The sequence below is a fragment of the Nuphar pumila genome, chromosome 11 (assembly GCF_984573655.1).
Source record: "Nuphar pumila chromosome 11, dmNupPumi1.hap1.1, whole genome shotgun sequence".
NCBI lineage: Eukaryota > Viridiplantae > Streptophyta > Magnoliopsida > Nymphaeales > Nymphaeaceae > Nuphar > Nuphar pumila.
Genome location: NC_143259.1, coordinates 110,472,455 through 110,496,637, shown reverse-complemented (window position 1 = coordinate 110,496,637; position 24,183 = coordinate 110,472,455). Strand labels below are relative to the sequence as shown.

The 24,183-nt window shown below is 36.8% G+C and overlaps 2 protein-coding genes across 2 annotated transcripts; both read right to left on the bottom strand.

The window, feature by feature from the left end:
* Positions 1-11,402: 11,402 nt before the first annotated feature.
* Positions 11,403-12,594, bottom strand: LOC149822826 (putative germin-like protein 2-1). The gene is made up of 2 exons (XM_089981279.1): positions 12,489-12,594; positions 11,403-12,096 (listed from the first exon to the last, which is right to left on the bottom strand). Exons 1-2 carry the CDS (start codon positions 12,592-12,594, stop codon positions 11,543-11,545), a joined length of 660 nt encoding a protein of 219 aa, XP_089837405.1. The 3' UTR covers positions 11,403-11,542.
* Positions 12,595-15,950: 3,356 nt separating this feature from the next.
* Positions 15,951-17,329, bottom strand: LOC149822825 (putative germin-like protein 2-1). The gene is made up of 2 exons (XM_089981278.1): positions 17,197-17,329; positions 15,951-16,504 (listed from the first exon to the last, which is right to left on the bottom strand). The coding sequence occupies exons 1-2, from the start codon at positions 17,300-17,302 to the stop codon at positions 15,951-15,953; spliced, it is 660 nt and encodes a 219-aa protein (XP_089837404.1). The 5' UTR covers positions 17,303-17,329.
* Positions 17,330-24,183: the final 6,854 nt, after the last annotated feature.

Genomic DNA, 24,183 nt, shown 5'->3' with positions numbered 1-24,183 from the left:
AGCCATATGGACAGGTGAATATAGTCTTCTTCTAGTCCTCGAGGTGAATGGCCACCTGATTATATCCTGAATAACCATTCAGGAAACAAAAATAATGATGGTCTATGATTCTCTCTAAGATCTGGTCGATGAACGACAATGGGAAGTGGTCCTTCCACGTTGCATTCTTCAGCTTTCGATAATCAATACATACTCGTTACCCCATAGTAGTCCTCATGAGGACGCTCTCTCCTTTATCATTAATGGTGATAGTGAGCTGAGACTTCTTGGGGATAACCTGGGTTGGGCTCACCCACTGACTGTCAGAGATGGGGTAGATGATCCCTACTTCAAGCCACTTGACTACCTCATTCTTCACCACATCCTTCATGTCGGGATTCAACCTCCTTTGCATTTCTCAAGAGGGTTTGGCACCATATTCCATGATGAGCCGATACATGCAAAAGAAAGGGTCTACCCCATTGAGATCCACTACAGACCAACCGATCGCCTCTCTATACTCATGCAAAACCCGCAACAGCTGGCACTCTTGAGTGACAGTCAAGTTTGCTAAAATGATGACCGGTAGAGTCTAATCCTTTTCTAAGAAAGCGTACTTGAGCGGAGCTGACAGAGGCTTTAGCTCAAGTTTAGGCGGATGTGATCGTTGCAAATTTTTTCCCTTTTCCTCTTTTTGAGGGGAAAAAGAGACGAGAAACTCTTTGCAAGGTCTCACTTGACCTTTTGAAAAAGATGTTTTGAAATTACTCGCCTTCGTTTTGAAATTTTGCAGAAAAATTGAGAGACAGGATTCGCTCGTCGATACGAGGTTCAACCATTCCTAGCATCTTTACCAGAGATAATTGAACCAAGGATCAAATTCATGCTTTTTGCTTTGCCTAAATTGTCTAAGGGATTATTCTAAAATCCTAAATACACAAAGAATCCTGCTTGTGTTGTGATGTATGCTTTTGGAAATATTTCAGAAATTTGGATTTTCCAAGTGATTTTGAAAATGGATTTGGAAATATCTTTTTAGAAATGACTTTGAAGTTCAAAAAATGATTTTTGAAAGGTTAAAATTTGAAATGGACTTGGATTGAAGGCTTGAAATTGAAGATTTTGAAATCAGATTCAAAATTGAGAGCTTTGAAATCTGAAATTGATTGAAGATTGAAGTTGAATTGATTTTGAATTGAGAATTTGAACTTAGAAATCAATTTTGAGACCTCAAAATTAGAATTAAAATTTTGGAATTCTCAAAGATTGAATTTTGAAGAAAATAAACTTGTAAATTGAAACTGAATTGGAATTTAAAAGTTGAAAAGAGAATTTAGTTGAGATTTGAACCTGAACTTCTGAATTTTGAAAATAAAATTTGAAATTAGAGTAAAGGGTTTAAATTTTGAAAGTTTGAAATTGAGATGGAACTTGAAATCAATTTTGAAAATTGGAATCAGAATTTGGGATGGAAATTTGAAATGAATTTCAAATATTCGATTTTAGAATTGAATTGAGAATTGAAATAAAATTCATAACTTTGAAATTGAATTTGTAGTGAGAATAGGATTCGAAATTTGGAATCTTGAAAAGAAATAAAGAATTTTGAGCTTAACATTTGAATTTGAAATGAAATTCAAAGTTAAAATATGAAATTTAGAAATGTAAAGTTCAGAAATAAGGATTGAAAGTTGGAATTTGAAGTAAGATTTAAAACTAAATGAAATTGAAAATAAAAGATAAATATGCTTTTGTAAATGGAAGTTAAAAAAAATGATTTTGAATTTTAGAAATGAAAAAATGTGTTTTTGAAAATTCATTTCAAAAATCACTTAGAATTTTGAAAATAACTTGAAAGAATTTGAAAAAGATGGCAAATCATGATGCAACTCTATCTAAAATGAGGAATGCATTAAAAGAATTTGTTTGAAAGTTGGAATTTTAAAAGAAAATTTCATTCTTTAATAGAATTGAAATAAGATTGAATTTTAATATATTCATGACTATGGTCACAAGTATATTTTAATTTAATCTTTATTTAAATTTCAAGAAAGTATAAATTGGATTTTTTTGTGCTTCTATAGAATTAAAGCAAGATTAAATTTTAATATATTCATGATTATGACCACAAATATATCTTGATTTAATCTTTATTTCTAATTCTGATAAAAGAGGAAAATACAATTTTGAAAATATGATATTTTTCAGAAAGGACCTAAAGTGTTGGTCAAATTTTATTTCATAAAAGATAAAATTTCTAAGTATTGTTACCATTTTGACTATGGCCATAAAAGTGAACCATTTACTTAGGGTTATTTACCTCTTTTTAGAATGATGTGAGTGCTATTCGTGTTATCCCATAGTGCTTTTTTTGAAATAAAAAAAAATGACATACCACAGTCAATTATGAAAATTTAAAATGCAACTATATGCTCATACATTCTATTCTAAACAAAAAAGTAGAAATTCTCATTAATATGAATTTATTACAATCTTAAATTGAAATTGAAATTGAAATATTAAAAACTTCTTAGTCTAGGAAAGAAATCAGGGTCTTCCAAGCTTTCCTGCAAATACGAGATAGCACAAGGCAACGAAAAATGCAAAATATAGAAAGAAATTGAAAATGCTATGTTAAAACTAGCATACATGTGATTATGCCTATGCTTTAATGAAAATGCATATCCATATGTGAAGATGCAATGTCTATGCATGAATGAGATGCATATGCATTTGCCTAAGTGCAATGCTTATGCTAATGAAGAAATGCATATGCATTTGCCTAAGTGCAATGCTTATGCTGATAAAGAAATGCATATGCTAAGATGAAAATATATATATTTATGTTAAATAAAGATGCCTATATATATGTTTGAATGAAAATGCATGTATATTTGCAGATAAAAAGGCATATGAAGATGCATATACCGAAATGAAGATACATATGCTGCTAAATGAAGAAAAATGCATATGCTAAGGCTAGACTGGATGTATATGCAACATAAGACGTAATGCAGTGAATAACATGCAGGTGCAAAGGTGAATTTCACAGTAGACCGAGATCCAATTTCTACTCAGCAGGGCATGAGTTTCACAGCCAATGAGAGACATGAGCTTGAATCGGATAAAGCATGGATAAATGCAAAGAGATTTGCTTAGGCAAATTGATTTTGCGAATTGATTTCAGCAAGATTTCAGTGGGTTGAATCCACACAACAGATTTCTCAACTTGGTTTTACACAGCCAACTGATTTTATAAGTCAAATTGATTTCAGAAATCGATTTCATAGGTCAAATATACAAATTGATTAGTAAATCGATTTAACAGATCAAATATAGTGCAACAGATTGAACTTACACAATAAATTGATTAGCGAATCAATTTCAACAAGTTGATTACACACAGCACAACAAAGTTAATTAGCAAATCAATTTATGCAAAAGGATTTCCCAAAGTGGCCATACACTGTACAATGGATTGGCTTCACACAGCACCACAAGGTGTTTTTATAGTAAATCAAGATGATTTTACAGCAAATCAAGGTGGTTCTTACACAGAAAGTTGATGAACCACCCTTGGAAATAGCAAATTGTTTTGCAACGAGTCGATTGCACAACAAATCGACTTCTGCAAATCAGTTTTTGCAAACCGATTTCAGAAAATAGTCACTACTGTGACTAATAATGTGCTCGAGTATACAGGTTTGTAGCATATAAAGTATAACAGAATGCTAGAATGATATGCATAGGTGATATTAATGTGCAGTGTTAACATGGATGCTACGTAGTAAGTAATTACTAAACAATAAATGAAGTACATAAGTAAGTTGCATGTAGCACAACAGAACATATTTGATGTGTTTCACTGATTCAACAAGTTAATCAATGATTTAAGTAAATAACGAGTGAATCAGTGAAAACAACAGGTGAATCGATGAATAGCAGATGGATTTGAAATGTAAATGTAGCTGCAAAATAGGAAATGTTATGAATGAATTGTTATATATAACAAAAAAAAAAAAAGAAGCGTCACTCTGCAATCAATAATGACATTACTTGATAATTCTGCAAGCATTTTGTATCCCAATTACATTCGGCAGCCATGTTTTCAGGTCATTCCAGCAATGTAAAAATCAACACGCATCGACAGTGGATAATGGAAGATTGGGTTCATTACAAACCCTAACCATCTGAAACGATGGATCAAAGAGTAGTGATGAAGATCGAAATTGCAAAACACAACAAACCTAATTCTAAATATCAACACACAAATTTGTAATCAACACAAGAAACAAAGTAAAAGTGCGAAATATGAAGCGACAAAAGGTAAAAGAACAAATACTAAACAATGAGTAGCGGTGTAAGAAATAAGATGCATAAATGGAAATGAACGTAGTGTTGTGCTGCAGATAGGGCAAAATGTAGAGAATGCAAGTGGATGCAAAGTAATCTGATGAACTTGATGATGCTGAATCAATGATGATATGCATGGGATGAAACAGATCCAAAGTGAAAAGTATGATGCAGAGTGCTGCGATGATGCAACAGTGTTGGACGATGCTGGTGTGAATAATCAGATATAACAAATGAATAAAAGGAGCGGCAAGGATGCATGGTATCGTGGGATTACACAATGAGTAAAAGAGATGCAGAAACAAATACCCAGTGAATGATCGATCCTACACAGTGAATTATACAGTAAAACAAATACACAGTGAAGCAAATACACAGTGAATAGTCGATTCCATGAATGTGATTGAAGCAGGAGGAAAACAGGAACCGTGATGCTGTTGATAACGGGAATGTATGGAAATGGGTAATGACCCGAGCAACATATGAATAGGGTTCGGTGGTGATGGATGCACAAATATATGCTATGAATGGTGTAGTGAGTATGCAACTGGATGCTTAAAATGCTATGCCTAGCTTGCAAAATGATGATGTATGCAGTGAGAGGGAACACACGAAGGGAAGATGCCATCGATTCAAAGCAGAAATGCATAGATGCATAAATTTGAGCAGTCGATGTGATGGTGAATGGAGGTGAGGAAATCCTATGAATCGAAAGGAGAATAACACAGTGAAACCAAGAGAGTGAACAATGATTGCAACCAGATGCAATGCTTGAACCCATAATATGCACACGATATGAATGAGAGGATGTTGGAGGGGAATCGATGCAGTGGCCGATGGGACGCAGAACTTGGATGCATCACAAGTGTATTATATAACAAACAGGAGGCTGATGCACAAAGGCTACATCAATGAAGGTACCTCTCATTATTTCAAGGGTATGCAGGGTAATGATGGATGTCATGAACGAGATACAGATAAGCTATGATATAGATGCAATTAAAAGAAGAAACGATCAATGCGTAATGTCTAGCAGAGGAACATCAATGACCACCTACAAACTTGGAATCGCAGATGATCATATGTGAACTGTCAATTCAGATGGATGTGAATGATTGAATGCAGATGCAAAGTGAAAAGAGGATGCGGAGTGTTGTAGTGATGCTTAAACCGGGAGTGGAAATTAGCACGATATCGTGAGATGAAAATATAGCAGATTTCGCAGCAAAACCCAGATTAGACACTGGATTTTACGAAGGATTAACTCTGCCTTCATATGTTAATTACAGACCTTATGTCGTGCTTATGTAGAATGGAAGGAACAAATGCTAATATTATGCAATGAAGATGAAGTAAGGCAATGAGACATTACTCACAACTACTGTAAAACACACTGGAAATAAGCGTGATGCATAAACAACAAATATATTTGAAAATGCATTCTAGAAGAGAAATCAATTGAAATAGAATGGATGAACATTACCGAAATGAAGAGACTAGAATTTGCAGAAGTAAGGATAAAAGAAGGAAAAGGGAAAGAGAGAGAGAGAAAGAGGGATTCTCACCGTGAATTCAAAAGAGAAGGAGCCTCTGCCTTTGCACCGCCATTGGATCGATTTCCTTCAGCCGTGAGGAAAGAGAGGAGAAGGGTAAGAAGAGAGAAAGGGGAAAAGGAAAGAGGGAGAGGAGGAGAGAGCAAGGCTCGAGAGATCCCTGATGGTTTCCCCTGCGTTGGTTTATAATAGGGAAGGCAGTCCCATGTAAAATGCCATCACAAGTATTATCGCAAATGATTGAATCAGAGGACTCAATTCTATGAGCCAAGTCAAATAGGAAGGAATAATCAATGTCTTCTCTAGCTGTGTGGATATCAAAACCATTTTGTTCTTTAAGAAACTTTACATTTCTTGACACAGAGAGTTTATTGTTTAGAATATCATAGTATCTATAGCCTTTTTTATTTTCACCATAGCTAATGAACACACATTCAAGGGCTTTGGGTGATAATTTATCTTGTCCTTGAACAAGCACAAAACATTTATATCCAAAGATCCTTAGTCTGTTAAAATCTGGCGTAATTATAAATAATTTTTCAAATTATGATACATTTTTTTAAAAAGAAGAGGGCATACGATTGATAAGATATGTTGCGGTAAGAAGAGCTTCGGCTTAAAAGTTTTTAGGAACATTTTTAGAGACAAGAAGTGTTCTTGTAGTTTCAATTAAATGTCGATGTTTCCTTTCCGCAAGACTAATTTGTTGCGGAGTTTTAGGACAAGATCGTTGGTGCAATTCATTTATTTTGAAATAACTTTAAAAATCTTTAGACATGTACTCACCTCTAGAATCAGATCTAAATATAACTATATTGTTTTGAAATTGATTTTGAATAAGAACGTGGAATTCTTTAAAATTAGTGAAGACATCAGATTTGTTTTTAATAATGTATACCCATGTATATCTAGTAAATTCATCAATAAAGGTAACATAGTAGGAATACCCTCCTTTGGACATAACGGGCGCCGACCCCCATACATCGGAATGCACAGGTTTAAAAGGTCTTTTTGACACAAAATTACTAGGCGAATACGGAAGCGAATGAATATTTTCAAGAATACAATCATTGCATGTAAGTGTATTTGTATTACAAAAATTTTTTCCAAAAAAGGAAAGAGATACAACTTGGAAATACTAGGATGTCCAAGCCACTTATGCCAAGTCTCAATATTTTTGGATTGAACATGATTACAAAATGATTTGGATGGCAAAGACAAAAAATCTATATAATAAAGATCCCCTCTTCTATGGCCTTGCCCAATCCGCTTCCCGGACCAAAGATCCTGCACATAGCAATGAGTAGGTGAAAAAGTGACATCATATTCAAAATCGGTATTTTGAGAAACGAAAAAAGATTTAAATTAAGTTTTTGAATAATTTGGATTTTGGGAACATTTTTTTTTTTGTTTTGGTCATAAGTTTTCTCAAGGTTTCCAATGCCTTCAACATCAAAGGATGTTTCATCAACTGTGGAAACATATGATTTGAATTTATTGAGACTTGGTTTTGACAAAAGTGATGCATTTGGAGTCATATGAAAGGAGACACCTGAGTCAAGAATCCAAAAGGTCATACGTGGAAAAGATGAGATGGCGGCACTGAAAGTGGAGGGTGAAGATCATGATGTAGAGGAATTCATCTTTATAAATTATTGAAGAGTTTCGGTAAGATGAGCGATGAACTCCTTTATGTCTCCATCTTTCTTTGAATCTTCATTTGTATTTGGAGGAATTTCACCAACGGAAGTCACATTCTTCTTGAATTTGGGGCAATCTAGACGAATATGGCCCGGTTCATTACAATTATGACAAATAATTTTTCTTCTTCCACCACCATTATTCTTCCAAAAATGAGGTGGTTTATATGATTTTACATTGTTGTCGGGTTTAGACACGGCATGAACTTCATCAACATCTCTTTTCAAGGCCAAACGAGTTTCTTCTTGACATAAGTCGGCCAAAATGTCACTTAGAGGAGTAGAAACCCTATGAAGAAGGGATCCTCTAAGTCGCTCAACCTCAGGATGAAGTCCATGAATAAATTGGAAAAACCTCTCTTTTTCCATTTGCACTTGTCTCATGGCAATAGCACTACCCTCCCATTGAGGTTCGAGAAGAACAAGTTTATCCCATAAAGAAGATAGGGCACTATAATAGTGCCAAATACTCATATCACCTTGCTTGGTAGCTCTTACCTTTTCTTGTAAAAAGAAATGCCTAGCAAGGTCTCTTTGAGTGTACATGCCTTTCATAAAGAACCAAGCTTCATTAGCCTTCTTGAGCTTTGCAAGATTTACATAAATCTTTAATTCGACATTATTCATGAACCATGCTAGAATTTTAGCATGCTTACTTTCCCAATCTTCCATTTTTGGAGAGAAGTCAAGAATAGTCTTCTCTTTTTCTTCATCGTTTAATGCTCTTTCCTCATTTCCTTCAAACTTAGTTAACTTCAATTGTGGTTCCAGAATGGTTCCACACACATAACCCCAAAGTTTTTTTACCTTTGAGGTTATTTTCCATAGCGGCTGTCCACATTCGATAATTTGTCCTATTCAATTTGAATGAGAGGTCGATTTTTGCATCTTTGTTGGTCATTTATAGAAAAATAATTTGAAAGCAAGAAAGATAAGTGATATTACTTGTCAAGAGAGGATCCAATGAAGCTTTCTCAAGCAAGGCTCTGATACCATGTAATGAAGTGCCAAATGAGAGAGGCGAAATCTCCAAGAGCAAGCACGAAAGCATGCACATACACCCAACAACTCTTTGTGGACCCCTCTCAACCAACAAAGAAGGAAAATAAAAAGGTAAAAAGAAAAAGGAAAAAAAGGAAAAAAAAAAGAGAAAAGAAAAAGAACATATCTTTTAGGATATGCGTGTACAATGTGAAAAGACTAATTTGCCCCTATTGGGTATTACAAAAGAAATATATATATATTTATATATGTAAACAGACACATAGACATATATATGTAATATATATATATATATATATATGTGTATGTGTCATAATCTATATATATATAGATATATATATATGTATAACATATTTTAACATTTCTTAGGCTTGAGATTTCTGGATATAGTACCAGCAAGATCCATGGTATTTGGAGGAAGGATAGTTGTGTCAGTCCCTTGGCATACGGCGGTTTAATAGCACAGTTTCTGATAACTCTACATGTACTTCAGCATGCATGCACACACAGAGTGCTTTGATATTTCACAGAGAAACATGCAAGTGCTTGCTATTTCTAAGATCTGTTTTTTGTCCTGTAAAAATATCTTTCACCAACCTCTTTTTCATTCCTAGGCATTTTAGTATTATTATGTGCCTGAATTTGTGTCAAATCCATCTTGTGTTCTTAGACGTGCTCACTTTTTTCTGTTTGCTAATTGTTGGGAGTTGTATGAATCTAATCTCAATTTATTAGGAAGAACTTTCTGTTTTAGAAGCCTTGGTCAAGGACTTATACAGAGGCCTGCTGTTTTTTGTTGCCCATCTGTTTGAAGTGCTCAATGAAGAATATGAACCCCTCCCCATAAAGCAAGCCTTCTTTGAATTGATAAATAGTAAATTTATTTGCTGATTATTTCTAGCTTTGTTGGTCCTCTGGATGTCAAATGCAGAGACTAAAGGTGGATATGCAGAGGGATGGAGAAGAGGGAGAAGGCATGACTATGGATGGCGAACATACTGAACACGTGGTGGCAGATTCTTCTGAAATGAGCACATTGTGATTTGCCAGCCAATTAGTTTTCTTATGGTGGAAGTGATAAGTGAGCTTCTATGTATGTTGTTCATCAAAAGCCACTGGACTGCTCAATAGTTGCAAATATATCCAGTACCCATGCTCCAGCAAGTGACATATACTTAGTACATGCATGGTGAATGCATACATTTTTGAAGCACAATTCTCCCTTGTGTGTTTCTAATCGACAACTAGCATGTCTACTATCAGGGCAATTTCCATGTTTGCAAGCAATTTGTTCTTGCCTTTGTTTTCTGATCCTCTTCTGTGGCTTCCCTCAGGAAGGTGCTATATAATAGTGCAGAGTTTGCAAGTGTGAGTTTCACCTGCCCAATTCATGCAGTTGAACTTGTTGGATGGCTTCTGTCTATGTTCTTGGCTCTGGCTGTATCTATTTTCTTGTCTCTGTTGCCTCCAGAATCAGACAAACCAAGCGCTATGCTATTCTAGTCTTTCTACTAGATGCTGTTAGCTGAATGGGTTGGAGTGGTTTTTGGCTTTTCACGTTGAAATCTGAACAAATCCATATCTGCATATGCCATCTGAACTCTATTAGCCATGTAGTGACATAGTACATTTGGTTTAGGGTAGAAAGTTCATTGATCTGAAATTGTTCCCTGCGTGTCACACTGTTCAACTAATAATCTCACTTGACTACATTGGGATGTTCAAGGTCCAGTAATGCCTATATCCTACCCAAATCAATGTTATAAATCTCTTAACAAGATTGAAAATTGACCCATATGCTTATAGAATTCATATAATCACTGTAACAATAATAACAGGTTTATAAATAATCAACATATGCAAAATCTAATTACAAGGTCTTCCTATTCAACATAGGGACAATATAGCACTGGCGCATTTATTTATTTTTAATGACAAGGAACCCTTGCCAATAACCGGGTCATGGGCTCTCGCCTCCCTGCGAGGTAAACTGCAGGCAGGGTCACTGACAACCAAACCCTTACGGAGCCCACCAGTTAAAGGTACTCACACACCCGATGGGAGTTGAACCTTGGAGGAAGGGGTCAGCACCTTCTCCCCAAGCCTGCTGCCACTCATGATCCAGGCAGGTATAACATAGGGTTCTTTTTTACAGTCATGAAGTAGGTTAACAAGAATAACAAAATGGCTTGTTGCCCAAAAGTCAGATAAAGGAAGCAATGTTTGAATAAAAATTATGGAAGTGCAATTGAGACTGCAAACAGAAATGTAAGTTCAAATTTCTTGTTAGAATGTTATGGTATGGTGGAAGGTTCTCATTTTCTATTCTCTTTCCTTTTCGTTGTTTGTTCTTTTAGAAATTTTAATTCTCTAATGTGATCTAATTCTTGAAACAGTCAACCTTCGCATGGTTTCAATTTCACTTTTCATTTTTTACTACTTTAAAAACAAAAGACAGTAAATGGACAAAGTCCATGAAAATGGTGATTCTTTTGTGGAATTTTCTGGTCCTTGTGTAAAATACCAACGGATGCTCCTCGTGGTTGGTAGGAGCTCTATGTGCACGTCTCCTTGTGGTGGGACGTTGCAGGTTCAAAATCCAATGGAACGTTGAATAATAACTGGTAGGGTTCTGCCTAGCCCCAGCTTGCCTTTCAAAAAATACTCATAAATATGGAACATCAGCTAATTCAAAAACTTAAAAAGAAGGGTGTTTTTTAAATTCATCTCTAGTTTATGGCTTTTCCTCAACAAGGGTTTTGTTGAGAGAGAGAGAGAGAGAGAGAGAGAGAGAGAGAGAGAGAGAGATGAAACCTTTTATTATACGGCAATTTTCTCCATATCATGTGATGAAATAGGGACATGACTTTATTTAAAGGATGCCAACGAGGCTATACATGCCACAATCATAAGAATATATATATATGCATGTATCTATATGTTCATCCTCACAAACTAGTTGTTGTTATCCATCCAGAACGCAGCCTGTAACTTATCAATCACTTTCTTATCAACTTGGAAAGCCTTGGCCAGAAGATCATCAGAGATGGGTGGCTTAGCCCCAAAGACTGCATTAGCAATGGTGATCACACCTGGGTTCTGGCTGCTTAGCCCAGCAAGGGCCACAGCCTCTCCATCCCCTACGTTCAGTTGGAAGTGGATCAGTCCTTGTGGGAACACAAACACATCTCCCTTGTACAATTTCTTTGCAAACAACTTGTTGTCTGGGTTGCTAGTCACGAAGCCAACGTAGAGCGTGCCTTCCAACACAACCAATATCTCAGTTGCACGTGGGTGCGTGTGAGGTGGGTTCAAACCCCACGGTGCGAAGTCGATGCGAGCCAGCGAGATGCCTAGAGTGTTGAGTCCTGCGATCTGTTGGACATTGACCGCGGTCACCATAGAGCCTAGTGGGTTGGATGTGTTGCCAGGCTCGTCCAGCCCATGGAAGAAGAAATCTTCAGGCTTTGCTAGCATGGGATTCTTGCACACTTTGCCATTCACAATAACTGCAGTAGACAATGAGGTTAACAAGAAAGAAAGAACTAAATGTTTGCATTCCCAAATAGTCTTAGCAATGGTTTAGAACAGTATGACATCAAAAAGACAAAAAAAAAGGGAACCAATAAGGGGAAAGAAAAAAGTATAATACATATGGAAATACATCAAAGAATATGAATGAAAATATTTTCTCCCAGTGAATATATCCTTGAGATCATTCCTGTTTGAGACATATTAGAGAATAAACGTGACCAAGGTATTACACTCTGATAGAGATTAAATACTTATTATTGGTACAATATTGACTATGTATGTGTGCGCATACATACAAAACTTAATATGGGCATACATGCATGCATGTGTGTGTGTGTGGGTGTTAATGCTAAGTTTGGGGAAGTACTTGGGTTATGAAGATCAGCAACACAGAAGTCTTGCAACTGGCTTGGATCAGAAGCATTGCAGAGGGAAGCTACAAGAGCAAGGAAGATGAAGAATGTAAGCTTCATCTTCTAAGCCTTGAGGAATGAACCTTTGTTTTGTATAAACACAAGAGCTGAAACCTTTCTTGTGCTTGTGAGGATACTCCCACAAAGTGTCATGCATGACCATTTATAGGACCCATAAAGAAGACTATGTCCATTTCAACATTGTTATCTTTTCATTTTTGTATTAGTACATGGAAGAAATCATCAAACAATGACAAATTGAATGATACATCCCAACAACCTCCTTGAATTTTGGAAAACCTTTAAATAATTCCTAGAATGACCAAACATACTTTGATTGTTGTGAGTGCACTAGCTCCAGTTTTATGCTTTTCAGTTGGCTTCTTATATAAGCTATTAAACATAACTAAACTAGTGTTTTCAAGTGATTGCATAATATCACTTCTCTGATTGCTCACATTCTGTCTGATGTTTTTCACATGATTGCACTCAAGTGGCCGGCAATGGACCTTAGCTGGATTCGTGGTTGCCCTACTCTTCTAGTAAAGCTGGGGGTCGACGTCTCGTCGCCCTAACCTACGCATATTTTTTGATTAATAAAATTGAGTTTCCTTTTTCCTCAAAAAGAAAAAGAAAAAGAAAAGAAAATAATACCAACCAGGCCTTTTAGCCCTTATAACCTACTCCTGTTTGGGTTTGGTCAAGAAGTTCCCTATTGCTCATAGTTAAGTCCTAGATGGAGTCAGGGCAGTGAATTGGATTTTAATTTAGGTGAGCCTGTCCATGTCCAAATTGGGTCATCTACAAAGCAGTATCTACTATTTGTTTTACTGAAAAAAGGTTTTTGAACCAAAAGAGTTGGCAGTTTAGAACTCGAGAGACTAGGAGGGACCAAGTTTTTATTGGCTTATCTGTGCCAAACAAGTCAATCTCATTCGTAGGCAGTGGCGTAGCTAGGATTCATGTGAGGGGGGGGGGCAAACAGGGGTGTAGCACAAAAAAAAAAATTTGTGTGATAGCCGGGGGTTCGGGAGCAGCGCCCCCGGAAGAAAATTTTTTGAGATAAAATAAAAAATGGCTATAATTATTAATAAAAATCTATTTCATATGGACGAATCAAACTATTTGCTGCAGTCAGGGCTGGGCTAGGACTGGGCTGGGCTACAAAAATGGATAAAAATCTATTTCATATGGAATCAGGGCTGGGCTAGGACTGGGCTTTAAATTTTTTTTTTTTAACTGTTTGGGCAGGCAGGACAGGGCTACAGCCCAGTCCTGCCCCCTCCTAGTAGGGTTCCACCACTCCCTTTAGTTGTTGGTGTTTAATCGTGCTCAAGGGCCACCTACATCCAAAGGGTTTCTAGAGATTTTTACTCTTAACAACCAGGCCATCATATTCAACCACAAAACTCCAGAATTTTGACTAAGACAATTATGGTGAGCTATTTTGATTACTAGATGTTATTAATGTGCATTTGTTTCTTTCTCATGCTCACCAAACCAAAAGGAAACTCAACACCAAGGCATGACTTAGTCTTATCTTGATTACCAAGTTAAGAGTTAGTCGACGACTCAAACTGGGTCTGACTCACTGTTTATGACATTTCTAAATAATTCATTGAAAACTTCAACTTTCTCCACACATTTCAAAGAAGTAGTATGTTTATCAACTAACCTAGTTTGACATTTGCAAGATGCGACTAGTTCTGGGATTAGGTTGATTATATATATATATATATATATATATATATATATATATATATGCTTGCCACAATTGACTTGGTTGGGTGTTTTGGAACTATATAGTAGCATCATTTTCTCAGAGAAACATGGACGTTTTGTTGGAGCTTATCCTCTCAAATATCTCAATCCTTCATGTGGATATCTGAGTTTTAATGGTTGAAAGACAAAAATATAACGTGGATTACAAACATGACCCCTACATGTCCAAGAAATTCTGCATTGAAGAGGTTGTCAAAGTGCTTGCTGTTCAAGAAGTCCATATTTCAGCAGTAGCTTATTCTCGACTAGGGGTGTCACCTGGTCGGGTTTGGTTAAGACTCAGGTGGAAGCAGACCCAGATCTGATTTGAGATGTTGGTATCAGGTCTGGATCCGGGTTCAATTGGACTCATTCTAAAATGCATGAAGCCAAAAGCAAATATTTGAATAAATAAAAGATAAAACTGATCTGCTTCTACCCATATGGTCACAAAATTCAAAAAATAATCTCTATAAAAATAATAACTGCTTCATAGTATAATCAACATATGCAAAATCTAATTACAATGTCCTCTTATTGAAAAACACACCAACATAAGGATTTCTTTGACAATACGAAAAATCTAATTACAATTTTATCATTTCTAGTTTATATTGCCTTTTCTTTTGCTTGATCCTCTAGAAATTCAAGATCTGTTTTTTTTAACGGCCAACCTTCCCATCGTATCAAATTCAATTCTCATTTTTCTAGTTCTTTAAAAGTAAAAACAAAAAGTAAATAGCACAAATCCATGAAAATGGTGATTTTCTATCGATTTTACACTTCTTGTGTAAAACCTGTTTAGTTGTATCGGGTAACATGAAACTTGTGTCTAATTGCTAACAAATCAGTCAATTCGACCCAATATTTACAATACTTCCCAAACTTAAAAAGAAGTGTCTTGGGGTCCTAGCATCGGAGTTTTATGCTTCCGGCACTACGACCGTAGGTATGGAAAATGGGCGAGGCGGAACTGGCCCCATTTTCCCCCGTTTCACTGCCATCCCTATATCCAACCCAAACAATTGGACCCAATATTTACAATACTTCCCAAACTTAAAAATTAATAAGTGTTTATTAGAAGCATGTTTTATTTCTTCTTTTTGAAACAGCAAACGGAGGTTTGGATGAAGGTGATCTAGATTAACCAGACTGAGCCAGTTGGTTGAATTGGTTTAATCATGAACCAGCTTATTATACCAGTATGGATCATGCATTAAGCCTTTTCTTCCCCCAAAAACCTGCTTTGGACCTCTTGAACTGACTGTTTCAACCAGCAAACTTTGGACCAATTTGAACCCAATATTTACATTACTTCCCAAACTTAAAAAAGAAGTGTCTTGGGGTCCTAGCCTTGGAGTTTTACGCTTCCGGCACTACGACCGTAGGTATGGCAGGCTGAGCCAGCACGACCAGGTCTTCGTGCCGGCTGCTGTTTCTTTGGGTAATAAATTCAAATAAAAAAAAAGCACCATTAGAGAGAGAGAGAGAGATAGAGGTGTGTGAAAGGACTTTAGTTTATAAAAAGGTCATATTTCCGCATACCATGTGCAATAAAACAGAGGGACATGACTTTATTTAAATGTTGCTAAGGAGGCATACATGTCACATGCATATCATGATACAATATGCATCTATATGTTCATCCTCACAAACTAGTTGTTGTTATCCATCCAGAACGCAGCCTGTAACTTATCAATCACTTTCTTATCAACTTGGAAAGCCTTGGCCAGAAGATCATCATAGATGGGTGGCTTAGCCCCAAAGACTGCATTAGCAATGGTGATCACACCTGGGTTCTGGCTGCTTAGCCCAGCAAGGGCCACAGCCTCTCCATCCCCTACGTTCAGTTGGAAGTGGATCAGTCCTTGTGGGAACACAAACACATCTCCCTTGTACAATTTCTTTGCAAACAACTTGTTGTCTGGGTTGCTAGTCACGAAGCCGACGTAGAGCGTGCCTTCCAACACAACCAATATCTCAGTTGCACGTGGGTGCGTGTGAGGTGGGTTCAAACCCCACGGTGCGAAGTCGATGCGAGCCAGCGAGATGCCTAGAGTGTTGAGTCCTGCGATCTGTTGGACATTGACCGCGGTCACCATAGAGCCTAGTGGGTTAGATGTGTTGCCAGGCTTGTCCAGCCCATGGAAGAAGAAATCTTCAGGCTTTGCTAGCATAGGATTCTTGCACACTTTGCCATTCACAATAACTGCAGTAGACAATGAGGTTAACAAGAAAGCATAAGAGCTACATATTAGCATTTCCCAAGTCTTAGCCACCATTTTAAGCTTCGTGAACTCATTCACCTCACTATTTTATGTTATGTGATTTGGGCCTGCTTAGGTAATTAAAGATGATAGAGCTTCACATTCCTAATCCGATGTTCATCGGTTTGATTGTGCAATCCAGTTTAGGAAGCGGAAGTGGAAAATGATACATGAAGCAGAAGTGAGAAGCGATGCATTTTAAAATATATAGAAAGCGGTAAGCGAGGAATAAAAAACAATATAAGAATAGAATGAAAATCACAAATAAAAATTAAAATAAAGGTGACTAATCTTAAATTTCATGATTTTTTGTGTAAAATAATTTGTTAACAAAATCTAAAAATGCCAATTTAAAGAAAGCACTTGAAAGTGAGTGAGAAGCCTAAAAGAAAACACAAAAAACATGAAAAGAAGAGTGAGAGAACATATAGCAAGAATATATGAAGTGTGTGGAAAGCATATGAGAAGTATTGGGGAATTGAGATTCTCATCAAGTTTAGAAAGCGAAGAGTATCTATCGGTTTTCCAAAACGAGCTTCCCACGTATCTAAGAAGCTTTCGGTAACTCTGGTGAATACATACAACACTTCTATATGCAAACATGTCTGTGTTAATGCTAAGTATGGGAAAGTACTTGGGCTATGAAGATCAGCAACACAGAAGTCTTGCAACTGGGTTGGATCGGTTGCATTGCAGAGAGAAGCTACAAGGGCAAGGAGGATGAATAATGTAAGCTTCATCTTCTAAACCTTGAGGAAGAAACCTTTGTTGTATGAACACAAGGGTTGAAACCTTTTCTGTTGCTTGTTAGGATGCTCCTACAAAGTAGCATGTATGCATATTTATAGGGTTCATAAAGAAGGCTAAGTACATATCAACAGTGTTGCGGTTGTATATCTTATATTACTCTATTGAAGAAAACATCAAAGCATGCCTTTCTGATTGATACTCACCTACCAGCTTAAATTTTGTAGTGCAGTTGTAACAGTTTAATAATTTTTCTATGAACTATTAAATATGCGAAAGACTAAATATAACTCAAATAGGGTTTTTAAATGCTTGATAGGTTATATTGTTTGCATAACATCGAGGTTATCAAAAAGATCAACGGAGACGAGAAATATCTTGAGAAACAGAATATATATATATATATATATATATATATATATATATATATATATATATATATATATATAATGAGGGAAATATACTACATGAAACATGTTAGATGGGATTTTCATTTTTCGGCTTCTCCGGTACTTCTTTCGTGATTCCGACACCGTGGATGTGTTTGGCATGGTCGATTTACTAGGAATCGATGCCCAGATCATGTATTTTCGATGAAAAAAATGATAATTGGAGCCTTGACAATAGATATTTTCAACCGTTGATTTTCAAGCCTTATAAAAAACCACCCATGTGTCTGAATCGAATACTCCAAGAGCTGATACCTATAAAATCGAGTATGTAGATCACATCAATAAAGTCAGAAATTAAAAATATAAATGAAAATAGATTGAAAAACCCATTTAGCACATTTCATTTAGCCTATTTCCTTCATTATATATATAGAAAAATGGGAATCTACCCAACTTCATCCCTGCTCCGACCCATACCAATGAGGTTTTTTAAAAAAAATTGATGTTTTTTGAAATTCTAACCTTACAGATTTGTTCTAAGTGCTTGTTTTCATTGGAATCGGGTCTTGGATCATTTGATTCTGATGCGTGGATAGGTTTTTATAAGCTTCCAAAATCAATTTAAAAGATGTTTTGGAAACTTAGTCCTTGAAAAATGTTCTGGAAACGGTTTTCCAAGAAATGAATTTCCACATACAATTGGAGTTTCTGGTGGGGCTGCATAACAGTAAGCTAGTTAAAACTTACCCTTAGGTCATTATAATTAACCTACTCATGAGCTAGTGCATGACTGTAGGTTATAACCTTAGCGATGTAGTCCTAGATGATGTAAGGGGTTGTTCAAATATCAATTGTTACAACCTTAGCGATGGGTGGCCTTTGTGAATTTGATTTCAATTTGGGTCAGTCTTTCCATATCCAAATTGGGTGTCGGCAAAACAGTGTATATTATTTATTTACAGAAAAAAGGTTCAATAGAACCAAAATAATTGGCACTTCAGAGTTCAAGAGGATCCGAAGGTCTAAGTTTCTATATACTTAGCAGAATAGGGATAACAGTGGACCGGGGCAGGGCGGGGGACAAGGTCTCCCACCCCTGCCCCGTCTCAAAATTTCGCCCTCCATCCCTACCTTCATCCCCACACGGGTTTTGATTTTAACTTCCATCTCTGCCTCCATCTCCGTTTCATGTCCTCCATCCCCGGTCCAAACGGAGAGAGGCAGGGTGGGACCCCATTTTTCTTCAGTCCTTGTCATCCCTAAAGAGTATTTTAGCATTTTACTAATAGGGATCGGGGCGGGGCTGGGCGGGGCTGGGCGGGGCTGGGCGGGGAGTAAGTTCATCCCCGCCTCCATCCCTGCAAAGGTTTTGATTTTAACCTGCATCCCCGTTTCATGTCCTCCATCCCTGATCCAAACGGGGCAAGGTGAGGCAGGGTCCGTTTTCCACGGATCTACTGCCATCCCTATAAGAGACCCAAATAAGTCATTCTCATAGTTAGGTACAAGGCCTGGTGGTGCTGAATTGTGTTTAAAGGGCACCTATGTCAGAGAGTTTCTAAAGCTTTTTACTCAATCAATGTTGTCGGAATCAGTTTTAGACCTGAAATCAATGTTTAAAATGGTTTACAGAATCAACTAATTCAGACTGGAATAGAATAGGGTTGAATCTGTCAATTTTATTTTTATTTTTTAATTTGAAAAATCATAAAAAATAGGAAAATAAAAAGTTAAAGAAAAAAGGGCTGGTTGGACGGATTCGGGCTGAATTAGCCGTTTTTTTTTTTTGAGGTAGCTCAGTTTGATTGATTTGCTTCGATTATGGTAATGCTGCTCTTGACTTTAATGGGGTGTTTGGATGCATCCATATATCTTGAAATGTTGGATAAGTTGGAAGTTTGAATTGTAAATGGCACTGCCAATTTACAAGTTATCTCACTTTTCTGGACAAGTGGGGACATTCGAACATCTCCTAAGTTTAAGGCGATTATTGCCTTTTTACGGAGCCATTTCGATTATAAGATGCTAATGTGCATTTATTTATTTTATGTTCACCAAACCAAAAACCAAAAGAAAACTAAGCAGCCCAAAGGGGTTTGGGGTAGTGGGATGGCGCCTGGCGCTAGGCAGGCGGTCTAGGTTCAAATCTCATTGGTGTCACCCCTTGCGCAAGCTGAAGAGTGATGACTTCTTGGGAGCAAGGGGTAAGCCCCCGGAGTTTTATGCTGTTAGGGCAGGCAGAGCCAGCACGACTAGGTCTCTGATCCTGGGGCGGTTTCTCTGTGTAAATATTAAAAGAGAGAGAGAGAGAGAGAGAGAGAGAGAGAGAGAGAGAGAGAGAGAGAAAACTAAGCACCTCTCTAGAAGGAAATTGAAGAATAGGGGAAAACTAAGCAATGGTGTTATTAATGACTTCACCAAGCAATGACTTACCCTTTAGGACTTAGTCGACCCAACTGTGATCCCACATGTCCAAGAAATTTTGCATTGAAGAAGTCCTTAAAGTTCTCAATTTCATATTATAGTTGTTTACTCTTGATTAGATATCCATCACAAACAAGACCTGTATAGTACGAATTTTTTTTTCAAGAATTATATAATGAGTTCAAATCCCATCTTCTAGAAGGAAGAAACGTGGTTAGGGATGTTAATCAGTTAGATTTGGGTTGCATGCAGTCAATTACCATATCCGACTAATTGGATATGGCTAAAATGGATTCAGATTCACGTTCAGATTTAGATGTAGAAAAGCTCATACTGAATCCGCTTTTTTCACATGTAATTGGATTCAGATATTTGTCAAATCCGGATATCACTGGATTTGGTAGCAAAAATTCAAAACCGTATCTGAATCTGATTATAATGGTTTTGTCTTAACGGAGTTGTAAAAGTCAGGGAGTAGCAAAAAGTAAGCCAATTGTTTATCAGAAGAGGAGTACCAACCTGCCCTCACCTAAGCCAATCGTTTATTAGAAGCATGTTTTATTTCTTCTTTTTGAAACAGCAAACGGAGGTTTGGTTGAAGGTGGTCTAGATGAGCCAGTAGGTTGAATTGGTTTAATCATGGATCATGCATTAAGCCTTTTCTTCCCCGAAAAACCTGCTTGGACCTCTTGAACTGACTGGTTCAACCAGCAAACTTTGGACCAATTTGAACCCACCTAAGTTAACCGGGAAAAAATGATGTTTTTCGTGTTACCGGTAATGAAGTATTTGAACGAGCGGTTTCTCGGTCAATTGGATTCCATTTTTCGGTTTGCCCCGTGGTTTTTCCTTTTTTCTTGAGAGGGTTTTTCGCGTATATCTTGTGTTCTGTGGTTTGTGCTTGTTGTTTTGTTTTTCTAATTTAATTTCTGTTAAATTTGGTGTGATTGTTTTCGAGTTGATTGTGACATACATACATATACATATACATATATTTGGTTTTCTCCCAACCCAAACAGAAAGGGTCCACAAGGGTTTGACACGTGGTGGCGACTTATGAACGTGCTGGGGGCCATTTACATGATTGTTGCAAAGGTGCTTGCAATTAGATTATGGACAGTCATCGGCAAGATCTTTGATCTGCCACAATGTGTGCTTTTATTTCTAGTCCTCGATTGCATGAGTGTTTCTTCTTGGCTCAAGAAATTGTTCATGACTCCTCAGGTTCAGGCACCTGAAAAGATCAGGTGCAATATGATTGCACAAATATTTGTGCATTAAGCACCTGATTACCCTCCATCTTGGAGACAGGGCCTGTCAGGTGTGGGAGCCAAGACTTGGGATGCTTAATAAATTTTTGTGCAATCATATTGCAGCCAATTCGGACTCCGTTCAGGTCATCAAACTTTTATGTTAAAACTTGATCTCTCAAAAGCTTTTGATTCTATTTGTTGGTCGTTTTTGTTTGATATCTTTGGAAAACATGGGTTTGAAAATGTATGGTGTGAATGGATTGCTGAGCTAGTTCCCAATGCTGAAATCATAGTCAATTTTAATGGTCAGACTGGAGAGTCCTTCAGAACAAAGAGGAGTTGAGATCAAAGGAAGGGCTAAGTTGTCATGTGATTGCCTGTGTCAAATAGCCATGGCACTTAGCCCCTCTCTGGATCCCCCATTGAGAAAAAAGTTGAGATAACGACTAAGTGCCGTGGTGATACATCATACTCTCATTTTTTTTCCTTTTTGTCACATTTTCCTTGGATTATTGATACAGAAGCATCAAATCATATGACTCCTTAAATTCTTTGTTTGATATCTAATCTGTATTTAAAGAAAAACCTATTAGACTACCTAAGTGCAATGCATTCGATCTGACAATGGTGCTGAATTCTTGTCACAAGATATGCAAACAAAAAATCACCAGAATGGGATTGATCACCAATGGTCATGTGTGAGAACCCCTCAATAAAATGCAAGGTGGAACAAAAGCACTGTCACCTCCTCGAGGTTGCATGCACTTTACGATTCCTAAGCATCCGCATTTTTAAATGATGTTAAGCCTAACATCATTTAAAACTGCAGAAAGGAAAGCCTAGCAAAGCTTTGAACATAGCTTCTTGCAAATGCGGATGCTTAGTGGCTTTGCTAGGCTTAACATCATTTAACATCATTTAAGACGACAATCCAACTAAATTTTTTGCTTTCCTTTCTGCAGTTTTAAATGATGTTAAGCCTAGCAAAGCCACTAAGCATCCGCATTTGCAAGAAGCTATGTTCAAAGATATTCAAGCTTTAGAAGTGAACAAACACTTGGATTGTCGTCTCACTACCACCGGGTAAAAGTCTTATTGGATGTAAATGGGTCTATAAGTTCAAGCATAAATCTAATGGGTCTATTGAGCGTTATAAGGCCCGTCGGGTTACCAAAGGATACACCCAAGTTGAAGGGTTCGATTATCACGAGACGTTTGCATCAGTGACCAAACTCACCACCATGCGTTGTCTACTCACTCTTGTCTTGATTCACAATTGGATGTTAACAATGCATTTTTATACAGAAATCTTCAAGAGAAAGTTTATATGGATTTTTTACTGGGATACAACCGTCATGAGAAACATCATCATGTCGGCAAATTAAACAAATCAATTTATAAATTAAAACAATCATCAAGAAATTGGTTCAATAAACTCATATTTGAGCTCAAAGAAGCTGGTTTTATGCATGTATCATCCGATTATACCCTTTTTACCAAGAAAGTGAGATAAAAAATTATAGTCATCTTAGTCTATGTAGATGACATTATTTTGGCAGAAAATGATGACTATACCATACCTTGGGTCAAACATTTATTGAATTGTCGATTTTAGCTTAAGGATCTGGACATATTAAAATATTTTTTGGAAATTGAAGTGGCCAGAATACCATAAAAAATCTTCCTGAGCCAAAAGAAATATGTAATTGATATACTATCTGATGTAGGACTTATGGGTGCAAAATCGGTTGATTTTTCAATAGATCAAAAGTTGAAGTTAAATGTGTAAGATTGAGAACTTGTCCACGATCCTACTCGCTATAGGAGACTAGTAGAGCATCTAATATACCTGACAGTGACTCGACCATACATTGTCTACTTGGTTCACATATTAAGTTAGTTTATGCAAGAGCCCAGAGTGTCACATTACAATGTTGTTGTTTGGGTTTTAGGGTACTTAAAATCATCTCCTAGTCATGAAATTTGGCTGCTCACCAAAAGTGAACTTAAGTTATCAGCCTATTGTGACTCAGATTGGGTTAGTTGCCCGATGACTTGAAGATCCATAAATGGTTACCTCACTATGTTAAGCACTAGTCCAATTTCATTAAAAAATAAGAAACAAGCCACCATTTCAAGATCTTCTATCAAAGCAGAATACCAGTCCATGGCAGTGGCAACATGCGAGTTGGTTTGGTTGAAAGCACTTTTATCAAATTTTGGAATCATTCACAAAAGCCCAATGATATTGTATTGTGACAATCAATCCGCCATTGACATTGTGGCAAACCCGGTATTTCACGAACAAACAAAGTATATTGAACTAGATTATCATCTTGTTCATGAAAAAGTTCAATCAGGGATCATATGCACTAAATAAGTTCCTACAAAATTACAACTTGCAGACACATTAACAAAGGCACTTGGACGAGGTGAGTTTCAAATTCTCATAAGCAAGCTCGGAATCACAGATCTATATTCCTCAGCTTGAGGGGGAGTATTAAAGAGATAAGGATCGATATTCTGGGTACAGTTGTGATCACAGCTAACATCACACATGATTTGAATCATGCATGATATTTGGTGAAGACAAGTTATATTGCAAAGATCACACATGGTCAAATCATGCGTGATGCTTCATGAGCTCAACAAGTCTCATTTGGCAAGATTGTATATTCTGTTGTAAATTCATTGTTTCCATATCAATCCCTATTATCAAAGGATTTGCCACTCTCTTCTATATATTTGTAAATGTTTACATTCAAGTAAAATATAGAATTTTCCCTGGGCCATCGACTTCTTTAA

Coding starts and splice junctions, on each gene's coding strand:
- LOC149822826 (XM_089981279.1), bottom strand. CDS start 12,594: ATGAAGCTTACATTCTTCATCTTCCTTGCTCTTGTAGCTTCCCTCTGC. Junction 12,097..12,488: donor TGCTGATCTTCATAACCCAA/GTACTTCCCCAA, acceptor TGTCTACTGCAG/TTATTGTGAATGGCAAAGTG.
- LOC149822825 (XM_089981278.1), bottom strand. CDS start 17,302: ATGAAGCTTACATTATTCATCCTCCTTGCCCTTGTAGCTTCTCTCTGC. Junction 16,505..17,196: donor TGCTGATCTTCATAGCCCAA/GTACTTTCCCAT, acceptor TGTCTACTGCAG/TTATTGTGAATGGCAAAGTG.